The sequence below is a fragment of the Miniopterus natalensis genome, chromosome 7 (genome assembly GCF_054644295.1).
Source record: "Miniopterus natalensis isolate mMinNat1 chromosome 7, mMinNat1.hap1, whole genome shotgun sequence".
NCBI lineage: Eukaryota > Metazoa > Chordata > Mammalia > Chiroptera > Miniopteridae > Miniopterus > Miniopterus natalensis.
Genome location: NC_142087.1, coordinates 14,787,214 through 14,808,356, shown reverse-complemented (window position 1 = coordinate 14,808,356; position 21,143 = coordinate 14,787,214). Strand labels below are relative to the sequence as shown.

The 21,143-nt window shown below is 44.4% G+C and overlaps 2 protein-coding genes across 2 annotated transcripts; both read right to left on the bottom strand.

The window, feature by feature from the left end:
- Positions 1 to 509: 509 nt before the first annotated feature.
- LOC107527754 (beta-defensin 119-like) lies at positions 510 to 1,932 on the bottom strand. Its single transcript, XM_087819286.1, has 2 exons — positions 1,875 to 1,932; positions 510 to 721 (listed from the first exon to the last, which is right to left on the bottom strand). The coding sequence occupies exons 1-2, from the start codon at positions 1,930 to 1,932 to the stop codon at positions 510 to 512; spliced, it is 270 nt and encodes an 89-aa protein (XP_087675412.1).
- Positions 1,933 to 12,162: 10,230 nt separating this feature from the next.
- On the bottom strand, positions 12,163 to 13,333 carry DEFB121 (defensin beta 121). The gene is given in 2 exon segments (XM_016200557.2): positions 12,163 to 12,335; positions 13,276 to 13,333. Coding segments are annotated over 2 exon segments (231 nt in total).
- Positions 13,334 to 21,143: the final 7,810 nt, after the last annotated feature.

Genomic DNA, 21,143 nt, shown 5'->3' with positions numbered 1-21,143 from the left:
ATTTATAAGTTAGTAAATTCGTGTACTTTATCTTTTTTTAGTACTTAGAAATCTTCTGATCCTTGGGGCTGTGGATCCTTGAGCATCAAAAAGTCTCTTAGTCAACTTACCCAGAAATCCAAGGATTTGGGCTCGGCTAGGTCCCTGCCACCCCCATTCCACTCACCCCCAAAACGGGCCAACTGTCCCAGCCCACGGGCTCTCCCACTCTCTAGGTATCTGCTGTGCCTTTCAATCTCAGGTTTCCACACGTGCTGCTCAGCCCACTCCTGACCCAATAGACTCTCCTGCAGCTGGAAGGTGAGAAACCACCTTCAGAACTCCAACCACCTCTCCGCGGCTGTGGCCCAGCCTCGTGATGTCTCCCTGAGACTTACTAGCCCCTACCTTGCTGTTTCCTCTCCCTCAATCCATCTGGGGCATCCTTTCTCATGATTGACAGGCACAAGAGACAGATTTGTGAGTTTTAATGGAATGTGGAAACTAAGAAACTTGAAGCAGAGTCATTTCTATCCACGATTTCTGTTGCCGACTCTGGGCTTATGTTCTACTTCTCTGATCGGCTGAGCAGTGGTCCAGGGAAGTATTCCATCAATTGTTATGGGTTCCAGGGTTAAGTAACGACTAAGGATACAGCACCGTTTACGATTTGAGCAGCGTATGACATTCTCTTCACCGTCTTTACACACCAACCGGCAGTGTCCATTCATCCAACACTCTGCTACTGGGTATAGGAGCAATCGCGTTAGTTACCCCCAAGAGGAGGGACGGGAGGAAGCGAGAAGGACAGGACGGGGGAGGAGGGAGGGGGAGGGTTGAGTCAGTCATGCTGGGGCCAGTCCCAGGACAGGAGAGAAGAGACCTGGAGAAGGGAAAGAGCTGAAACAATTGTTCCAAAACTGGGAATGCCAAGGTTTATTTTTAAAAGCCTTTTTTAAACATCCTACCCTTCTCTTTCCCTATCCCCCAACTTCTTACTCCTAATTTTGGGATCAATTGCTGCCAGTGAAAGTTGCACCAAATGGAGCTTTAGAATAATGGGAAAGGGCAGAAACACCTATAACATTAGGGAAGGAAGGTGGCCCACCCGCATTTCACGGAGCCGGCTGTTTATCAGTAGCTTGTCCCTCTCTAACTTAAGCCCGACAAGCCCCAGCCCCAGCTATAACCCAATCTCCAATTCTCCTTAACCCCATAGTCAGCCAGTTCAAACTCAAAACCCAGTCCAATCTTAATTAAAACTCCCAGCCTTACCCAGTTCAGTGCCCCTTGAGCCCCAACTCCAAGCCAAGCCCAAATCTAATCAAGTCACCAACCGCAGGTCTGAGCAGTAGTCCCCCACCAAGCTGAACCTCTAATAAATACCCTGCACCATCCAGTACCAACTCCCAGACTCAGCCCACCCCCCAGGCTAATCCCCAACACCAGCTCCACTCACCCCAAATCCCATCCCTTTTCCAGCCTACCCCAGCCCATCAGCGAAGCCCAAGTCCTCACCTCCAGCTCATCTGAATCTCCCCTCTCTCACTCCAACCCTAAGGTCTTTCTCCCCCATCACAATTCACCCCCAGCCTTCAATCTAATCTCCCAAAGCCCCCAAAAATCTTCAACCTACCACCCAACCCTTCACTTGGGAGCCCGCTCCCAAGATCCCACCATCCCGCCCTGAAATGCCAGATGCTCCAAAAATCTACCATCCCACAACCCCGGCAGAAAAGATCAGGGAGAGCTGTAGACATGAGATGATTATGGGAAACCCTCCCAAAGTCACATGAAATGAGGAAAAGCTTCAGCTGCTGCCCACACTGAGGAGGAAGGGGAAGAAAAGAAGTTCATGACCGGGATCCCAGGTCCTTGAGAGGGACCCAAGTTACCTGATACCACTGGTTCGAGAGCCAGAAGAACGGCAAAAAGCAGGAACAGAGACTTCATGGTGGCAGGTGACAGGAGAAGGAAGCGGCCGTGTTGCCGGGGATGGAAAGAGCTCTCGGCAGCGCCGATGGGCCTGCTTTTATTGGCAGTGCTGTGGGCAGTGAGGTATGGCAGGAAAGGATTTCTGTGAGATCAGCCGCCGGAGAACAGCGTGTAGCAGATGCGGCAGCAAAGCACAGGATGAGCACTGGGGGGAGCCGGCCGGCGGCCGTGCCAAAGGGGCCTTCCCTCCTGCCAAGGGGGCAGGCAGGTTAAAGCCGCGTGGCTTCTTGAGGCCCGCAAGGGAATTGTTTCATTAACCCATAAGCATATAGCAAGAAACATTTCATTTAAAAAAACATTCTCAGCTTCCTTTTTTTTTTAAATTAATTATTATTTTTATTTTTTTATTGTCTCAGCTTTCTAAACAGAAGGATAGGCACATGTATCCTTTCTGAACCTTGAATTTCTAATCTCATTCCCGGCTCAGGGAATTCGTTCTTCCTGTAAAGTCTCTCCTTCAGACCTCCCCGAGGCTGGCTTCTGCTCAACGTTCAGTCTCATCCCAAATGTCACCTCCTTTTTCCGGTCTCCTTAGATAGCGGCACTCACTTGGTATCATAATGACTTGTTTTGTGACCTTCAAAGACTTATCAGGTTTTTAAAAATGTATTTTACATGTTTAATATCTGCCTCTCCCATTAGAATGTCAGAGATTTACCTTGGAACCCCAATGCCCATCACATCAGCTGGTATCATTAAGTGTAATGAGAGTATAATTAAGATATTAATTCGACGGTTTTAACAAATATTTTTCCCCAAACAGTGATACCAAAAGACAGACATTGGTTTCTTTCTTATGCAAGTCTGGACAAGCAGTTAAGTGTAATAGCTTCACCTGCACGTAATACAGCAGGAGCAAGATTCCTTTGGCTGGATGCTCCGCCATCCTCAACAGGCAGCTTCATGTGCTGATGCAGGAGGCCGCTGCGTTTCTCACAGGCAAGCCCCCATTGTAGCCACCAGGGAGAGGAGAAAGAAGGTTCTCCCCGAGGACCCCACTCAGAACCTGCACACATCGCTTCCACCCCAGGCCCTTGGCCAGGGCTCCTGCAGATGGCCACGCCTAGCTGCAAGGTAGGCTGGAAATATTTTCTTTATTCTGGGCGACCATGGCTAGCTAACACTCAGGGGTTGTCTTACTACGAAGGGGAAGACAGCTGCTGATGGACAGCTAGAAATCTCTGACACACCTGGCACACTGCGGGTACTTAACAAATAGCATCTATTAGTTAGGCTGTGAGAAGTGGCCTAACGGGGAGGCAACCCAAGTCCTTCTAGAGTGTAGAGAAAGCATGTGAGCTTGTCCCTGCAGCTGAGCTTCTTAAGACGCTGAGTAAGGGCTGGGCCTCAGGCAGAGGGAGACGAAGAAAGAAGATAATTCTAGAACCCTAGAATAGTAGGATCAGAGAGCAGGTTTTTGGTACCAAATGGATCTGGATTTGACTGCTGGCCCTGACACTTAGTGCCTGCTGACCTTGAGTAAGGTAAATTTTCTGAGCCTCCTATGATGAAATACAATCATAACCGTGCCTGATTTAAGTAAATGGGACAGCTTACCTAAATTGCTTAGTAGCTGACACAGAGTTGGTGCTGAATAATTATTAACTATTATTATTGTTGTTTTTCATTATTGTTATTATTGTCATCCTCATATTTATTATTGTTACCTTCAGAACAACCCTCAGAAGCGGAAATCATAACCCTTCAACGCACATATGACAAAGCTGAGACTTAGTCAGGTGAAGCGAGCTGCTCAAGGGCCTTCCTGGAGGGGGGACCGATGGACAAGAGAAAGCCGATTTCCACAGAGGGAGGTCAGGAGGGTGGTCGGTAAACAGCTGCAACTGTGAACAATTGTGACGGAAGGGGAGCCCTTGAGGCAGGTGAGGCAGACGCCAAATCATCGTGGGAGGGCCACCAACGCCTTGCGGGGGCCTCGGAGTCCGTCCTCTCAGCAACTGGGAGTGGTAAGGGCTCGTAGAGAGGATGGCGGTGGCAAGGCCAGGTTTTTATTTTATTTTTTCCCCTAGAAAAATCTGACAGCCGGTGCTGGAGATAATTACCAGGGCAGAGGAGAGTGAGGGAAGATTAGTAAGGAGGCTGTTTCTCTCGAGGGAGAATTACAAAGCCTGCAGTGTAGCTGAGAGAGCAGACACATAAGAGTGCGAAGGAAGAAAAACATCCCTGAAAGCCGGACGCTTGCAGGGGACCCCCCCAAGCTGTGGAAGTAGCCATAGCAACCAGCTAGTGAGCGCTGACTCTCTGCTAGGTTTGGTGGCAAGTATTTCACAGGTAGAGTCTCCTTTCATCCTCACAACCAGAAAGAGTTTTCTCCCACTGTACTGATTTGAAAACTAAAGTTCAGAAGAGTTAACTTTTGCCCAGGTGACCATATGAGGAATCCCGGGTTTGAACCCAGGTCTGACTGGCTCCCAGTATGGTGCTTCTACTCATAACCCTGCTCCCTCCTGTTTCTTCAGACTTGGGATAGCAGAGGCCCCAGCTCCATGGGGAAGTCAGTTCGAAAGGAGCCTCTAGGGATTCTTGGCTAGAAAAACTCGAGGAGTCTCTACAGAGAGAGGGGGGACTAAGATTGGAGTAACATTGGGTTGTGACCTTTGTTAATTTTATAACAGCTTTATTGAAGTATGTTCCATGCCATAAAATCCACTCATTAAGTGTGCAATGCAGTGAGTTTTTATAAATTCATAGAGCTGTATTATCATCACTACAGTCCAATCTTAGAACATTTCCATCACCCAAAAAATATCCTCATGCCAATTTGTAGTCACTACCCGTTCCCAACCCCAGCAGTGATGGAAAAATGTTTATGATAATACCATCGACTATGTATTGGGCGTTATCTGGGGTTAATCCTCACAAGGAAATACATATGACTAAGGAGGAAACTGTGGCTCAGAGAGATGAAATAACTGAACCAGGGTCACTGAGGGGTCCAGGATTCAAACGCAGGACTCTGGGCCCAGACCAAGGAGAAGGTTCTGAGGAAACGTATTTGTAAAGCTGTGGGAGATGTAACATTGTTTAAGCTGAGAAGAAATACACTGTAACAGAGGTATTGAAAATATAAAAGAGAAAAGGATTTGCTGATAGAGAAAAAGCCAAGGGAAGCAGAAGGGAGTGGAGTCAAAGAATTAAATGGAAACACTGGACTTCAACAGAGAGAGCTTTCTTTTGAGAACAAAGGGGTTTTATAGAATGACTGCATAGCCCTGTCCTTACAACCTCAAACTTGGCCCAGCTGGTGTGGCTCAGTGGTTGAGTGTCAACCCATGAACCAAGAGGTCACCAGTTCAATTCCCCGTCAGGGCACATGCCCAGGTTGTGGGCTTGATCTCCAATAGGGAGTGTGCAGGAGGCAGCCAATCGATGTTTCTCTCATCAATGTTTCTATCTCTCTGTCCCTCTCCCTTCTTCTCTAAAATCAATAAAAACATATTTAAAAAAACAACCCTCAAACTTGTATGTCAAACAGACCTGAATTCAAATCCTGCTTCTGCTACCTATGTGGCTGCTGTACATATTTATCTGTTTTGTTGTGTTTTGTTTTGTTTTGTTTTTTCTTGTTGTCTGTCTACCATCGGTATCCGCCTTCCCATTTTGGGGAAACCCCCTCACCACCGAAGCCTTAGGGAGGGACAGTGCTGACTCCTAAAGTTCAAATACTTGTTTTCTGCCTCTCTTGCAGCTAGGATGTGAGCACACAGCAGAGCCTCAGCCAGTCAGATGCCCCCGTTCTGTTTTCTTAATCAGGCGCTCATGATTCCAAGAAGCAGGAACAGTGGAAGACTTATTTCAGCAAAAGAGCCCACAGCGCCTGGCCGGTGTGGCTCAGCAGTTGAACATTGACCTGGGATCCAGGAAATGGAGGTTCAATTCCTGGTCAGGGCACATGCCCGGGTTTTGGGCTCCATCCCCAGTAGGGAGCGTGCAGGAGGCAGCCGATCAATGATTCTCTCATCATTGATGTTTCTATCTCTCTCCCTCTCCCTTCCTCTCTCTGAAATCAATAAAGACATATTTTTTAAAATAAAATAAAAAAGAGCCCACAGTGACATCCAGTATCCAGGGGCAGCAGGGAAGCAGAACAAGCAGGAGGGGAGCTCAAAGTCCCAAGCAATGGGGTTCAGCGACAGCTGTGTCCACCCTGAACTGGATCTCAGGGTGATTTTTCACCCTGGCTCTACCTACACACCTTCCAACCTATTTTTTAAGCTTGATTATGCATTCCCTGAGCTGCCAAATAGCCAAAGGGTTTCTTTGCTAAAAATTCTAACTGATACAGTGAACTATGGACAAATTATTTAATTTAGGAGGTAATAATAGTATCTGCCTCATGCTTTCTGTTTTTAATAGTTTTCATTGATTTTTTTGGGGGGGAGAGAGAGAGAAACATTGATGTGAGATAGAACCCTACTGGGGACTGAGCCTGCAACCTGAGCATGTGCCCTGACCAAGAGTCAAATCAGTGACCTTTTGGTGCATGAGACGACACTCAACCAACTGAGTGACACTGGCCAGGACTCATTATTTCTTATGACATTTAAGTGATAATAAAATGTCTATCTTGTGTGTAGCAAAGTGCCAGGCAGATAGTTAGTGCTCAGTTCACTTTAGCTACAATTTCTTTGTTTTGAAGGGTGAGAGAAGGGAATGGGAACCTTGAGTGGGTTCAACCTCTACTGTCTTAGTGAAAGTAGAGCTAAGTTCCTCTGTTGGGTGGAGGGAGCTTGAAGAAAATGGACAGTCTAGAAAAGCCATTACAGGTGACACAAGAGAATTACCCATAGACACAGAGCTGAGAAGGTAAAACCTGTGATCAGGGCTGCAGGGCCCAATAGGAAAACTGAATGTGTACTCAGGACCCCAGCAAGGCATGGGTCAAAAATAAAGTCAGAAAAATCTCAAAAACCCATTTCAATTTTAGCCTACAAGAATGTTTTTTATCGTTTCACAGAAGTAAAATTTTATTTCAGAGCTGAGTGTTGTTTTATTTTGAATTCTACCTGGGCAGCACTGTAAACCTCTCCGTGTTTAAGGTCACTCAAGGTGTTCACGAGGATTTGCTCTGTGTGCAGTGTTGCTGATCAGGATGAGGGAGTTTGGGGAGCAGTACCCAGCAGTGCAGTGGAGGTGCCAGGTGTTTGGTTCGGTCAGGGTTGGGGGAGCCATGTGTCCTTGATGAGGTCCTTCAGTGTCTGCAGGACTCATTGACTGAGACAATATAGCAGATGTTGGCCAGCCTGTGTTCTGAAGTTAGTCTCCTGTCCGTGTTACTTTGGAAAGTTTCATTAACTCTGAACTTGTTTCCTCAGGTATATTATGGGGGTAATAATAGTGCTTACTTCATAGGGTTGTTAATGAGGATCCAATGAGTAAATAAACATAAAGCACTTAGAACGACACCTGACACTGAGGGACTGCCATGTTATCATTGCAATAAACCAGAAATTCCCAACCTGGAGTTGTCAGGCTCTTCCTTGTTACAACTCTTTGCAATATTTCATAAGCCCCCTTACAAATTCTTATATACACAGATTGCCCAAGGAATGAGAAATGACCTGGACTGAGATAAGAAAAAATTTAAAAAGATGGTTTAATTGCTATAGCACATTTATGTTTGGGTGATTGGATTTATATTTTTATTGCATTTTGTTTACATGTACTTGTGTGTATGTGTGTAAATTTTTGCATATATGTATATGCTCAGATTTTGTGTGTTTTATGTATATTTTGTGTGCATGTGCTATTTGTATGTATTTTGTAGGTATATGTGCAAGTATGTTTATACTTGCATATAGTTGTGTATAGACATGTCATTGGTGTATGGGTGTGTGCTTGCATATTTTTGAGTACGTATCTACAGGTGTATTTGTTCTCAGGCCATCAAATGCCATGGCCGAGAGCCCTGTCCAGTTCAGCTCCTTGGTTCCCCTCTAGCCCTACTCTCTATGACTCTGGGACATGGCAGTTGCAGGGTGATTTCCTGTTAAGCTGGTAGATCTGGGCCAAAGCTAAGGGAAGTGCCTGAAGGAGGACAGGGAGGAGGCGCGACCAAGGTAGCCAATGAGCAGAAGCCCCTGAGAGAAGAGGCCTGGAGACAGGGAAAGTGGCAGCCTTGTTCTGAGAGCCAAGGTGTCCCCTGGTTACTGTGTGCTATCTCCTGGGACCTGCCAAGGCCAGAACAGACTGTAGCCTCTGCCTTCGTAATGCCTCCCACATGGGTACAGCCTGGCCTGGCCAGTTGTCTAAGACCAGCAGCACCCACCCCCTGAAATCTGTGCAGTTGCTTTTTTAAGTTTTTAAAGGGCCACTGACCCCCTGTAGCCTGAATTCCACAGTGGGGTCAGAAACTAGTTATCAGGTTCCCGCATGGATCCCACATAGGCCAGGTACTTTTTATCTTTTTTTAATAAAACGTATTGGGGAAACATTGGTTAATAACATTATTTAATTTCATGCATATAGCTTTTTAAAAATAATTTCTTATTTTTCAATTACAGTTGACATTTAATATTATATTAGTTTCAGGTGTACAGCTTAGTGATTAGACATTTATATAACTTACGAAGTGATCACCCAGGTAAACCTAGTGCCCATCTGACACCATTCATTGTTATTACAATATTATTGACTACATCTATTCTCTATATGATACTTTACATCCCCTATTTTGTAACTACTAATTTGTATTTCTTAATACGGTCACTTTTTTCACCTATCCCTGCAACAACTTCATATCTGGAAACCATCAAAATGTTTTCTGTATCTATGAATTTATTTCTGTTTTGTTTGTTCCTTTACTTCATTTTTTAGAATCCACCTATAAATGAAATCATATGGCATCTGTCTTTCTCTGTCTGACTTACTTTACTCAGCATAACACCCTCTAGGTCCATCCATGTTGTTGCAGATGGCAAGATTTTGTTCATTTTATAGCTGAGTAATATTCCACTGTAAAAATGCACCATTTCTTCTTTATCTACTCATCTGTTGATGGACTCTTAGGCTGCTGTAAATCACACATCTTGACTACTGTAAATAATGCTGCGATGCACATATGGATGCATATGTCTCTTCAAATTAAGTCAGACAATTGCTTGATTAATATTGGTTGAATACCCAATGTTTGCCAATTTCCATTCTGGGAAACAGAAGATAAATCAGCTGTGATCTTCATGGACACTACAGTCTATCCTAAAAGTAGACATTGAACAAATGTAAGTACAGGTATGATGGGTGATGCAAAGGAGAAGTGCAGGGTGCAATTGGCAGGGTCAGGACTAGGGTGAGGCGAAGGAGGTGCCAGGGTGCAACATTAAAGGAAACACCTGCACCTCCCTAAGAGTAAGTGCCTCCTTAGATGTTGCATCATGGACACCTCCCTCTCCTCACCCTAGTCCTGTCCCTGGCAATCAGAAAGGTCAAAGTGGAAGGGAAAACACTCCAGGTGAAGGGAAAGGCTTTGGGGCATCCCTGGTAGTGGTCACTTGCTGCACTGTTGGATACTCAGCATCTGAACCCCTTTCCATCTGCCATTATTTTGGGTCTTGATGGAAAGGAGGAATGACCTCCCACCACAGAAAGCACTAAAGACAAATATTCTTCTGTGCCACCTTGGGAATTAGCAGGCAGGCACATGACCCAGGCTCAGCCAACTGGATGCTCTAACAAAGGACTTTGAACCTTAAAAGACTAAATCCAAACCACAGGGAAGGTGAAAAAAACATTCACATGGTGGCAGCAGCAATGGCAAGAGTTCAGGTGTGATGCCGTTGTCCAGTGCCAGGATGGCCATGCGGGTGGTGGGATCCTGGTGGACCCCCCCAGCTTATTCCTGCTGCCCACTCCCCCTTGCTCCTTCCAAGCCCAGTTGTCTAGACTTACAGTTAGTTCTATCCTAGGAAATTCCCTTTCTGCCCTTTTGGTCTCTGATAAACTCTGACCATCACACGATTAATAAACGTAAGGTGTTTCACCATCATTGAGGGGATGTTGCTCTACTTAATAAAGAACCCTTGTAAGAGTGAATGTCAGAATATGGGACAATCTGACCTGGCAGGGAGAGTAAAGGATCGCTACCAAACTCCGGGTTAAAGGCCTGGAGTATGAGAAAGTAGGAGGGAGGATGCTAACGAGGGACTGAGCTGAGAGAGCGACTCTGAAAACAGTGAGGAAAAGTGGGGTTTGTACAAAGCCAGTGCACAGGCAGAACCAAGGGGCCTCGACGGCTGGCTTGATATGAGAAATGAGGAGAAAAGCTTCATAAAGCCTTCCATCTCAGACAACGGTAAAGCGGGAGCATTTGGGAGGAGAGACCTGCTTGAGTCTTCAGCCTTCTTGGCCTTCAAATACCCCCCGAGTTAGCCTTCTTGGCCTTCAAATACCCCCCGAGTTAGCAAGTCTGTATTACATTCTTACTGCGTTCCAGGCACCCGGGAGGGAACAGTGAGCAAAACTGACGAGGGCCCTGCTGTCCTGAAATCCAGATTCTCCTGGGCAGATACACTACAAGCAAGTAAATAAACGAAATAATGACTGAGTTTTGAAAAGTGCTAAGAAAGAAATTGGTAGAGTGATATAAAGGACTCTTTCAGATGTAATCATCAAGGATGGCGTCTAAGGCCTGCAGGAGGGGACAAAACAGCCATGCAGACGTCAGAGCAAGAGCCCTCTTAGGCAGAAGGGACGGAGTGTGGCAAAGCTCAGGAGCAGGAAAGAGGGTGCTGCCATGAAGGAGCAGGAAGGAGACTAGAGTGACCCGAGCGCAAGGAAGAGGGAAGGTGCCCCAGGGGTAAGCAAGGCCAGGCCGGGAGGGCCTCAAGGCCGTGGTGAGGAGCCTAGGCTTTCCTCTTGGTGAAACAGGAAGCCATTACTTGGTGTTAAACAGAGCTGCTACGTGGAAAATTAGAAGATTAAATGAGAAAGACAAGTTAGGAGGTTATTGTAGGAATACAGATTGAGATGGCAGTGGCTTGAACTAGATGGAAAGAAATGGATGGTCTTGAGATGTGTTTTGAGAGCAGAGCCACGGGTCATGCTGAGAGATTGAATGGGGTGAGGCAAAGGAAGGAACCAAAGCTACCTTCTAAGTTTGGAGCAACTGGGCTTGTGTGCTGTTACTATTTTCTGAAAAGGGAAATAATAAGGTAGCAACAAGGCTTGGGGAAGTGAGGTCTCCACCAGAAGTTCCATTAAGCTTCCAAATGGAAATGTCACTTAAGAAGGTGGATATATCAGTCTAGAGGTTTGGGAAAGTCTGGGGTTAGAGATATGAATTTGGAAGTGATCAAGTTAAAAAAAAAAGTGTTCAGCCCTGGACTGCGGCTGAACAGTTGGTTAAATATCACCCCACGCACCAAAAGGCCACCAGTTCTGTTCCCAGCTGGGGCACATGCCTGGGGTTGGGCTTGACCCCCAGTAGGGGGCGCGCAGGACCCGCTGTGGGGCCAGCTGACTAGGGCTCTGTGCGTGGCTGAGATTGTTACCGCACTGGCCTGTCCCGTTCTCCTTAACACCCCACACACCTTTCTTCCTATTTATTTATTTTTAATCCTCACCTAAGGATATTTTTTCCTTTGATTCTTTTTTTTAAATATATTTTTATTGATTTCAGAGAGAGGAAAGGGGGGGGGGGAGAGAGCGAGGAAGAGAGAGAGAGAGAGAAACATCAGTGATGAGAGAGTCATGGATCGGCTGCCTCCCGCACGCCCCCGACTGGGGATGGAGCCCGCAACCCAGGCATGGGCTGTGACCAGGAATCGAACCCCCATCGCCTGGGTCCTAGGTTGGTGCTCAACCACTGAGCCACGCCCGGCCGGGCTTTTCCTTTGATTCTTTAGAGAAAGAGGAAGGGAGGGGGAGAGACAGAAAGAGAGGAACTATGGACGTGAGAGAGACACATCGATTGGTTGCCTCCTGCACGCATCCCTACCAGGGCCGGGGATCGAGCCTGCAACAGAGGTACAAGCCCTTGATTGGGAATCAAATTTGTGACCCTTCAGTCCTCGGGTTGATGTTCTAACTACTGAGCCAAACCAGCCAGGGTCCTATTTATTTCTAAGTACAACTCAGTGGAACTGCCAGATGCAAACAGGGTACAGCCAAGAATGATTTAATAGAGCTGTGGGATCCAGTGATGTTAGACTCGAGTTTGGATACGAGCTGTCAGACTGCAGAAGGTTATCCCAGGCTTCCAGTTGAGTTTCAGTATTTAACGTTGGTAGACACGAACTTCGGATTCACACAGCACTTAGCCTCAGCGCTGCATAATATGTAGAATACTTCATTCTCTTCACAGGTGATTCTGCACATTCCCAATTTTTTCCAACACTTCATGGCTGGAATTAAAAGGGAAAGAGGGGGCAAACTGAGGCTTGAAATAAAGCAGAGCACTGGGGAAGGGGGAAGCCAAAGTAGAGAAGAGAGTAAGAAGGGAAATAAGGAGATATGTGGGGAAGAAACCCTCATAAAGCATCCTTCAGGTTTAGGGGACACTATAGATCACTTCCCACTTGTGTCCCCAGTCACAGCCTCAAATTCCTCCCCACTCAGTGGCCTGGAACTTACAAGGCAGCTTCCCCTGGCAATCTCCCTTGGGGGAGTCAAGAGGTCCCCCAATCTCCAGGGTTTCATCTCACTCATATTATAAAGTACCCAGGTGCCCAGTATCAATTAGTTACCTTTCCCTTTGTCCCTCAGTGCCTTTCTGACCATGTCAACGAAAAGGGACAAGTATCTGAAATACACCCATCTGGACATCTGCAAGTCATACTTCCTTCTCCACAATATCTTGGAGCTTTTTGCTGGTCTTAACCAACCAAGATAATTAGGAACAATTGTTCGGGGGAACCTACTACCTAAAGGAGCCCAGATAAATTAAGGCCGCCTGAGAGAGTGGGATCAGAATCCTCAAACAATCAGAAATTCAGGAACCATTTTCATGGAGGCAATGAGAGATCAAAATTCAAATGCCCCAAGGAATGTTTCAGAAAAGCTCCCATTTTCTCTATGCTCCATGCCCAAGTCTCCTCCTTGTACCCTGCTCCCCAGGTCATGTTCAACTTCCAGAGACAGTGGTTCAGGATGGCCAAGTAATGGAACTAGAAGGATCATTTGGTACCAGACAACTCAAACTTCCCTTGGCTAGAGAGATCATCCAAAGGCCTCTGTGGAGACCGCCAGGTCTTTCTCCCAGCCCAAGCTGTTAGAGCCCCCAGCGTTCCCCGAATAGAAATGAGGTTCCCTGAGGCACTGCCCCTTGGGAGAGATCCTGGTTACCTTTGTGGACCTGAGCCAGTGGCAGGATAACAGTCAAAACCAGAAGAATGAGCTTCATGAATGATGGGAGAAGACAGGAGGCTTCTGGACTGGCAAGTCAGACAGAGGTCTCCATCCTGGGCAGTCCAGACTGGTATTTATTGCTTCAAGGAGCATGGTGGAGCCATGATCAGTGAACCAGAAGAGGAACAGTCATTTAGATCAGATGGGCAGACAAATAATCAACCACACTGGTTGAATGGCTAATATCCAGATACCTCACCCTCTTCGGCACTTCCGAGGAGTCTGGGGGTGGAAAGAAGGGAAGTTCGCAAAGAGAAGACACGGCCTCATCTTTGAAGAGTTTTATAATACAACTACTGAACCAAGAAGAGGGGAAATGTTTTAACTATTAATTCATTTCTGGTACATGAGAAGAAAGAGAGAGAGAGGGAGGGAGAGGGAGAGAGAGAGGTGATGCTTCTCTGTTCCTTGGGTTCTTTCCAGCAAGGACATCTTAGAATTGTCCCAAATGTTGGTGGTTCATTCTAAGAATACTAAAGGGCAGAAGCAGAGGGAAATACCTTGATAGCTCCATGGTTGTCACCACTGGAAACTAAAATGTCAGCATTTGTAGAGTCCGATGAGGTGGAAGGCCACAGAGCTCGTTTTTCACAGCTCATGTTTATTAAGAACAAATAGCATCCTCCTAGATGGCAAAGGAAAAGCCTTCACTACTATAGTGGCATTTCATATACGGTATGGTAGGCTGTCTTACTGACCCCAGCTCTTCACCCTTACTTGAATCCACATTTTTGTCACGGTCTCATCCTGGGAGGAATGCACTTCCCGGTCCCTTCACTTTTGTCTCGGCTGTGTGACTTTTTTTAGCCAATGAGATATGGGCAGAAGTGCCAGTGTGCCAGTTCTGAGCTCAGGCTTTAAAAGGTGGTGACTGTTTCACTTGCCCTTTGTGCCTCTGCCATCACCATGAGAAGAATATGCCCCAGTGGTTCAAAGACAATGCAAGATACTTGGAGCTAAGCCATCCCAGGTGACCTGCAGGTCTGCAATGAGAAACGGAGTTGCCCCTGACACCCCAGCCTCAAACAAAGCAATCCAGCCAGACTCCAGTTTACCTGCTGACACATGAGCAACCATAAAAGACTGCTGTTCTAAGCCACTGAGTTTTGGAGTGGAATGTTACACGGAAATGACTGACTTATACAGAAAACCAGGAGGTGGATCAGAAAAGAGCCCAGTACTTTTTAGCACAATAATGGCAAGGTCTAGTATTCCAAAACGGGCTGAAACAAAAGTATACTAACAGGAGGAATATCTTCTTTCTCATATGGGAAAGGACTATTGTCTCCAAGAAAAATTAATGCTCCAGACCAGGGGTCATCTAACTTTTTCTTTAAATATCCAGATAGTAAATATTTTAGGGTCTGTAGGCCATACAGCCTCTGTCACAACTACTCAACTCTGCATCTGTAATGTGAAAACACCGTAGACAGTATGTAAACAAATGGATATGGCTGTATTCCAATGAAACTTTTATAGACACTGAAATTTTAATTTCATATAATTTACACATGTCTCTAAATATTATTCTTTTTATTTTTCCCAACTATTTAAAAATGTAAAAAGCATTCTTAGCTCCTGGGCCATACAAAATCAGGCAGCAGGCTGAATCCAGACTGGCAAGCATTAGAAATCTGAACAATGCTAAATAATGTCGGGAAAAATGGGGATAGAGAAGTATTCATGTACTGCTGGTGGGGTGTAGACCAGAGTGAATGACTGTGAATCTCATGAAGGTTCAAGGTTCCTTACTTGCTTGGCCCCTTATAAGTGCTGGGAATTCTAGAATGTTCTTGGTAAGGAAAGAAACCACATTGCAATCAGGAAACAATAGTAAGACTGCATTTCAGGTAAATTACCTTAAGAGATCCCAGCAATCTACTGTTATTTCTTAGCTTGTTTTAAAGCTCTCCTGACCCTCCTTCCATGTCAACATAGTCAACATTCAAGAAAAGGGACAAGGATTGTCAGTGATTCAGAGACTTCTCTGCTCATTGTGTTTCTTCAAATTAAGGTAGAAAATTTCAAAACTTTGAGTCTCTATTCTGAGACCCAGAGCGCTTACCCAGAATCCAAGCTCAGGACAGATCTCTCTCCCCTGTGTCTGGCGTGTACACAATGGAACTCTGTTTGAGCTCTGGTGAGAGATGATAAAGAAGGCTCCCAACTTTGTATCGGAGCATGTTTCCAAGCTTATCGCTGTTCCAAGCTGTCCTTGTGCCTCCCCAGGATGTCTTCACCCTTTACTGTTGCTTATACTTTTCAGAAGCTGTCCTTTCCCTGAGTCCTTCATTTCATGTGTCTACTTTCCCAGGGACCAGCCTTTGCTCTGTCCCCGTCAGTCATGTTTTCATCTCTCCTAGCATGCCCTTCTCTAACCTTCCCTTCCACTTTCAAAACCACCTAGGCCATTTTAAGTTTCCTGAGGTGCTGAGGAGATGGTAGCAGAACTGTCTAAAGGGTTTCTGTCCTTGAAATGCTTATAGCTTCCTTAGGAAAATGAAAATCAATCATTTTTAAATAAACTTTATATCCTTCCAAAAACCCTCAAGAAATGTTTGCCAAATAGATCAAATCTTGATTAAGTATCTGCAATGTTCAGGTACTCTACCGAGCACCAGAAATATAGAGCATTCTAGGATACAGTCCCCTAATAGTCGGCTATATTAGGATAAACCAAGTTATGATGCAGTAACAAAGAAAAGAATCCGGGTGGGTCATAAGAGCAAAGGTTTATTCTTCACGTGTGCTGCATAGTCATTCCAGGTTTGGCTGGAGACACTGCTCTGTACCTTCTCTCTCTGGAACCCAGACTGACTGAATGGCCCCTCAATTGTTCATCACCATAGCAGAAGAAAAGAGAGCTCTGAAGGATTTTGAGCTGGCCATTATATATGCCCTGACCTTGAAAGTGATGTGTAGCTCTTAACTCACTGGCTACAACAGTGACAGGGCCCCATTCCACAAGAGGGCCAAGAAGTCCAATTCTACCACAGGCCTAGAAGGCAGAAAGCCAGAAATATTTGATGAAAGGTGTTAATGACCTCCTAATGTACAAACGTGTCCCTATGTTTCATTCTACTGCAATATATATTTTTATTTTGATTCATTACTAGTTTGTATTGTTTTCATTCATGAGTCTGTTCTGCTTGACCACAGGCTGTGTTCAGCAGCTGGGCAAGGCCATAGCCTGGGCTGGGCTGCAGGGCAGCGCTGTAGGCTGGGCTCCACTGTTAGACGGTACCACAGGCTGAATTTCAAGGCTGTCCAGGATCACTGTTCAGGCTCTCCAGTTATGCAGGGCCAGAGGCTCTACTTAACAGCTGGGCAGGGCAGTTGGCTTGGTTGTCAGGATGAGCTCTGTGGCTGCCCAGGTTCTCTGATCAGGAGTCCTGGTCAGCAGGACTGTAGGCTATACTCAGCAGTTGTGCAAGACTGCAAATTTGCTTCCCTGCCTGGGCAGCCATAAAATGGGCTTCACAGCTCATTGTCTGGGGACCCAAATCTGCCAGCTGAGCTCTCTGGCAGATGGGGTCACCAGCTCAGCTCTGCAGATGGGCAAAGCTGATGGCTGAAATTCCTGCCTAGGCTATGTTGCAATCAGGAATGTGGGCCACCAAGATCTGAGCATTGTTGCTATAAGCCCATCTCCCTCCTCCATCTCTGTCTGATCTCTGTAGTCAGGCCCAGCAGATTCCCCCATTGATTCTAGTGACCATCCTTCTCCTATCCCAGCCTATAACTAGAGCTTTAATGTCTCAGAAGGCTAATACAAAGAGTCTCTGGATAAGAGGACAAGGGACAGGATGCCATTGAGAGCAGGGATATTATATTGAACACAGGAGAGTTAAGTGAAGTTTCATATACTTAATGTTAAGACCCAGCCTTCTTTCCCATCTCAGCTTTGAGGACAGTGACAAGAAGGATTGTGGAGGATTCTTCCCAGGGAACTCCAATCTCAGAGGAAATACCTGAAGACACAGATACCATGTGTCTTCGTCTGTTTGAACTGCTGTAACAAACTACCAGAGACTGGTGGCTTACACAATAAACATTTTTTTCTCACAGTTCTGGAGCCCAGAAAGTCCAAGATCAAGGTACCAGAAGATTCGGTGTCTGGTGAGAGCCCACTTACTGGTTCATCTCATTGCGTCTTTACTTTTTGGATGGGGCAAGAGAGCTCTGTGGGGTCTTTTTTAGAAGGGCACTAATCCCATTCTTCAGGGCTCCACCCTCATGACCTAATTACCTCCCCAAAGCCCCACCTCCTAATACACTGGGAATTGGGATTTCAACATAGAAGTTCTCAGAAAAATAAGGGAAGCTATTGAAATAATGAAACAAGAACAGGATGCTATTTTCAAAAAGAAAAGAAGATAAGGAATGAGAAAAACTTTAGAAAATAAAAGTACGAAGATGAAATTTCTAGAAATTAGAATAAAATGACAAAGGTAAAAGCAGTGGAGAAAATATAAGAAAATAAGAGAATCTGTCAGGGAACTCAACATCTTAAAAATAAGAATTCCAGAAATAGGAAACGGGGGGGGGAAAGGGCAGGATATCTATCATCAAAGAAATAAATCAAGAAAAAATGTCCTAGAATTGAAGGACATGAGTTTCCAGATAGACAGGGCCCATTGAGTGAGTACTCAATGAAATTAAAATAATCCTACAGGAAACTTAAGCACATCATCATGAAATTTCAAACACTCTGTAGACAAAGAAAAAAATCTTATAAGCTTTCAGAGAGAAAGAACAGGTCACATACCCAGAGACAAGATTCAGAATGACTTTAGATTTCTCCACAGTGACACTAGATGTTGAAAGACAATGGAACAATGACCTTAAAATTCTGAGAGAAAATCATTCACAGTATGGAATGAGCAACCAAACTACTAACCAAGTGAGGAATTAGTATATTTAGGTCAGACATTTTCAGGAAGCTACCAGGAGGTGTTCTGCAAAAATAAAGGAGTATCTCAAGAAAGACCCAGGATTCAGAAAGCAGGGCATTTATCTCAGGAGAAAATCAAAGAGATTCTCCCAGATGATGTGAATGGAGATCCAGGATGCTAGCAGGTCACCAGGTGTAGAGACAATGAGTTCAGAGTGGAGCAGGTCCCAGTGTCAAAGGAAAGAGTTCTCCAAGAAGATAAAATTGATAAAATACCTAATGATTCTAAACATAGTCAATGGAGATGAAAGAACCAAATTCTCACCTTCCATAGTACGGATTTAATGGGTAATACCTAAACTGAAAAACAAAAATTAATAAGTAACAATATAAGTTAGCATATTACTTATAGAAGTAAAATCCAAAGAAACAACACCAAAAGGTGTGAAAATAGTTTTCTTTGAAAAGCAAGAAATGGAGAAAGGGAAATGGGTGACTCCTATAACTTATTATACTCTCTTATTCAAAGCTTACTTTTAAAACCATGTGGATGTATTGTTTTGATGAAAATTTAAACTAAATATTAAAAAAATAGTAATATATAGAGAGAAGCAACGGAGTAAGAATTAGGCATAAGGATAAACAGTTTTCTGCTTAACTCTTCAGTTTCTACAACAATCTCAGAAGGTAGGATCTCAATGTAATGCTGTCTGTCCCTGGCTTTTCACTTCATAATAGTCAAATGAATTCAATACACATATCTATTTATATTAGCAATGGTCCAGGAGACAAGAAGCTAATTGCAAGCTTATATGCAGACTGGCATTTAATCCCAGCACCTCCTCCGGTTAGTTATGTGATGTTGGGCAAAATGACTCACCAGTCCAAGCCTCAGCCATAAAATAAAAGTGATGACAATATCTACTTACTAGGTTAGTTGAAAGGAATAGATGAGGTAATACATGTGTAGGTCCAATTTCCTCTCCTATAAATACTCCCTTACCCACACCTCTTCTGCTTGAGTTTAGTTAGGTTTACTAAGGGACAAACATAGGCTTGGCCAGCATGGTTGGGTGGGTGGGTGAGCAGCAACCCATGAACCAGAGGTGATGGTTCGATTCCCAGTCAGGGCACATGCTTGGCTTTCTGGCTCCATCTCCAGTAGGGGGTGTGCAACAGGCAGCCAATCAATGACTTTCTTCCATCATTGATATTTCTCTCTCCCTCCCCCTTCCTCTCTCTGAAATCAATAAAAACATATTTTTTTAAAAAGAAGAGACAAACACAGAAGTCAGCCAAAGAAGGTTTTTTAATAAAACCCAGGAATCTGTGTGGTCAGACTCAGGGCAGGGTTATTGTCATGGTTGTGCTCTAGGGCTTCAACTTTGAACTGACTTCGGTAACAGGGATGGCTGGAACTTGGGCTTCAGACAGCACAGTTTACCGCTCAAGCAGAACACATAGACCTTCTCATCCTCCATGCATTCCTGACGGCAGTTGCCATGCAAGTTCCAGCACTTTTCAGTGCTGCCTGATACAAAGAGACAAAAAGAAGGGCGCCAAAGTCAGTCCCAAGGGGAACTAAGTCCTGGCTTGAGAAGGCTAACAGCCGGGCTGAAAGGGGAGCCATAGAAGAAGGAGGAGTCACCTCTAGATTTATAAGGTGGTGGTAGAGTCTCACATCCTTTCTGGACAACCCATTTCAATTCCAGCCCTTCCTGAATGTTCTCTCTCACAGGTTCCGTGAGTCATAATGCCTAGGAGCATGAACTGTTGGGACCCATACATCTGGATTTGAAATGTATCTACACCACAAGCCAACTGGAAGACCTCTAGCAGGTTATTACCCTTCTCAGAGCATCAATTTCTCTTTTCTAAAAAGAAAATATAGCAGCTGCTTCAGAGAGTTGTTGTAGGGATTAAATGATATGGTATCTAAAAACCATTAAATAAATTCAGATATGACATGACAAGACCTAAAAAAGAATTATAAATTTAAAAAAACATTTCATAAGTAAAGTCTAAACTGGAAGGAACACATGAGCAAATAAATGCAACAGATCATGGCTTAAGAGAAACACAAAGATACTTTCATCGAAAAGAAAGGAACAAAGAGGTAAAAAGAAATCAACAGAAAATTGCATATTGATGACAAGCGGCAGAACTTCAACATACAAATAATACGAAGCACTAAAGTAGAAAATAAAACCAAGGCAACAGCATACTACAAACTGTGCTCACTAAATTTCCCCAAAACAGAAAATGATTTGAAAACACACACTGAGAAAGTATAGAGCATACATGAGAATATTGATCGAAAGCAAGATATATTCTAGTAAAATTCCTGGACATCAAAGAAAAAGAAAAAAAAAATGCTTTGGGCATTTAGGCCAAAAAAACACAAAATGGTGTAAGGGAAAGAAAATTAAATTATACTTAGAATTTTTGACAATTGCTTTATGCCAGAAAAATAATGGTGTCACATCGTTGAGATACTTAAGGAAAGAAAAGGCAAGCAAAGAGGGTTATACTTAGCAAAACTGACTTCCAGGTACAAAGGACAGATACACACTGTTATTAACATATTGAAGCTCAAGAAATGTTCCCATGAGCCTTTCCTAAGGAATCCACTAGGGAAAGAGCTTTAGACAACCAAATGAGAGTGGCTTTGACATAGGACTAGTAATACGTGTGAAATATAAAGTTACTTATAGGACTAGTATTAAATGAGGGTTAAAAAGGAAGGAGGAGACTATGTAATGGCTATATATCCTGATAATATAAAGACTATACAATATGAAAATGGGAGAATATGGTGAGAGTATATGCATAAAATTTTTATTTGAACTAGTTTGAGTAATCATGTTTCTGTGGAAGTACTGGTATTATTATACTGAAACTATTATATAGG

Bases quoted from the DNA above. Each gene is read 5' to 3' on its own strand.
- LOC107527754 (XM_087819286.1), bottom strand. From the start codon at position 1,932: ATGAAGTCTCTGTTCCTGCTTTTTGCCGTTCTTCTGGCTCTCGAACCA. The intron at 722-1,874 runs GTAACTTGGGTC...TATACCCAGTAG, and splicing joins TCTCGAACCAGTGGTATCAG to CAGAGTGTTGGATGAATGGA.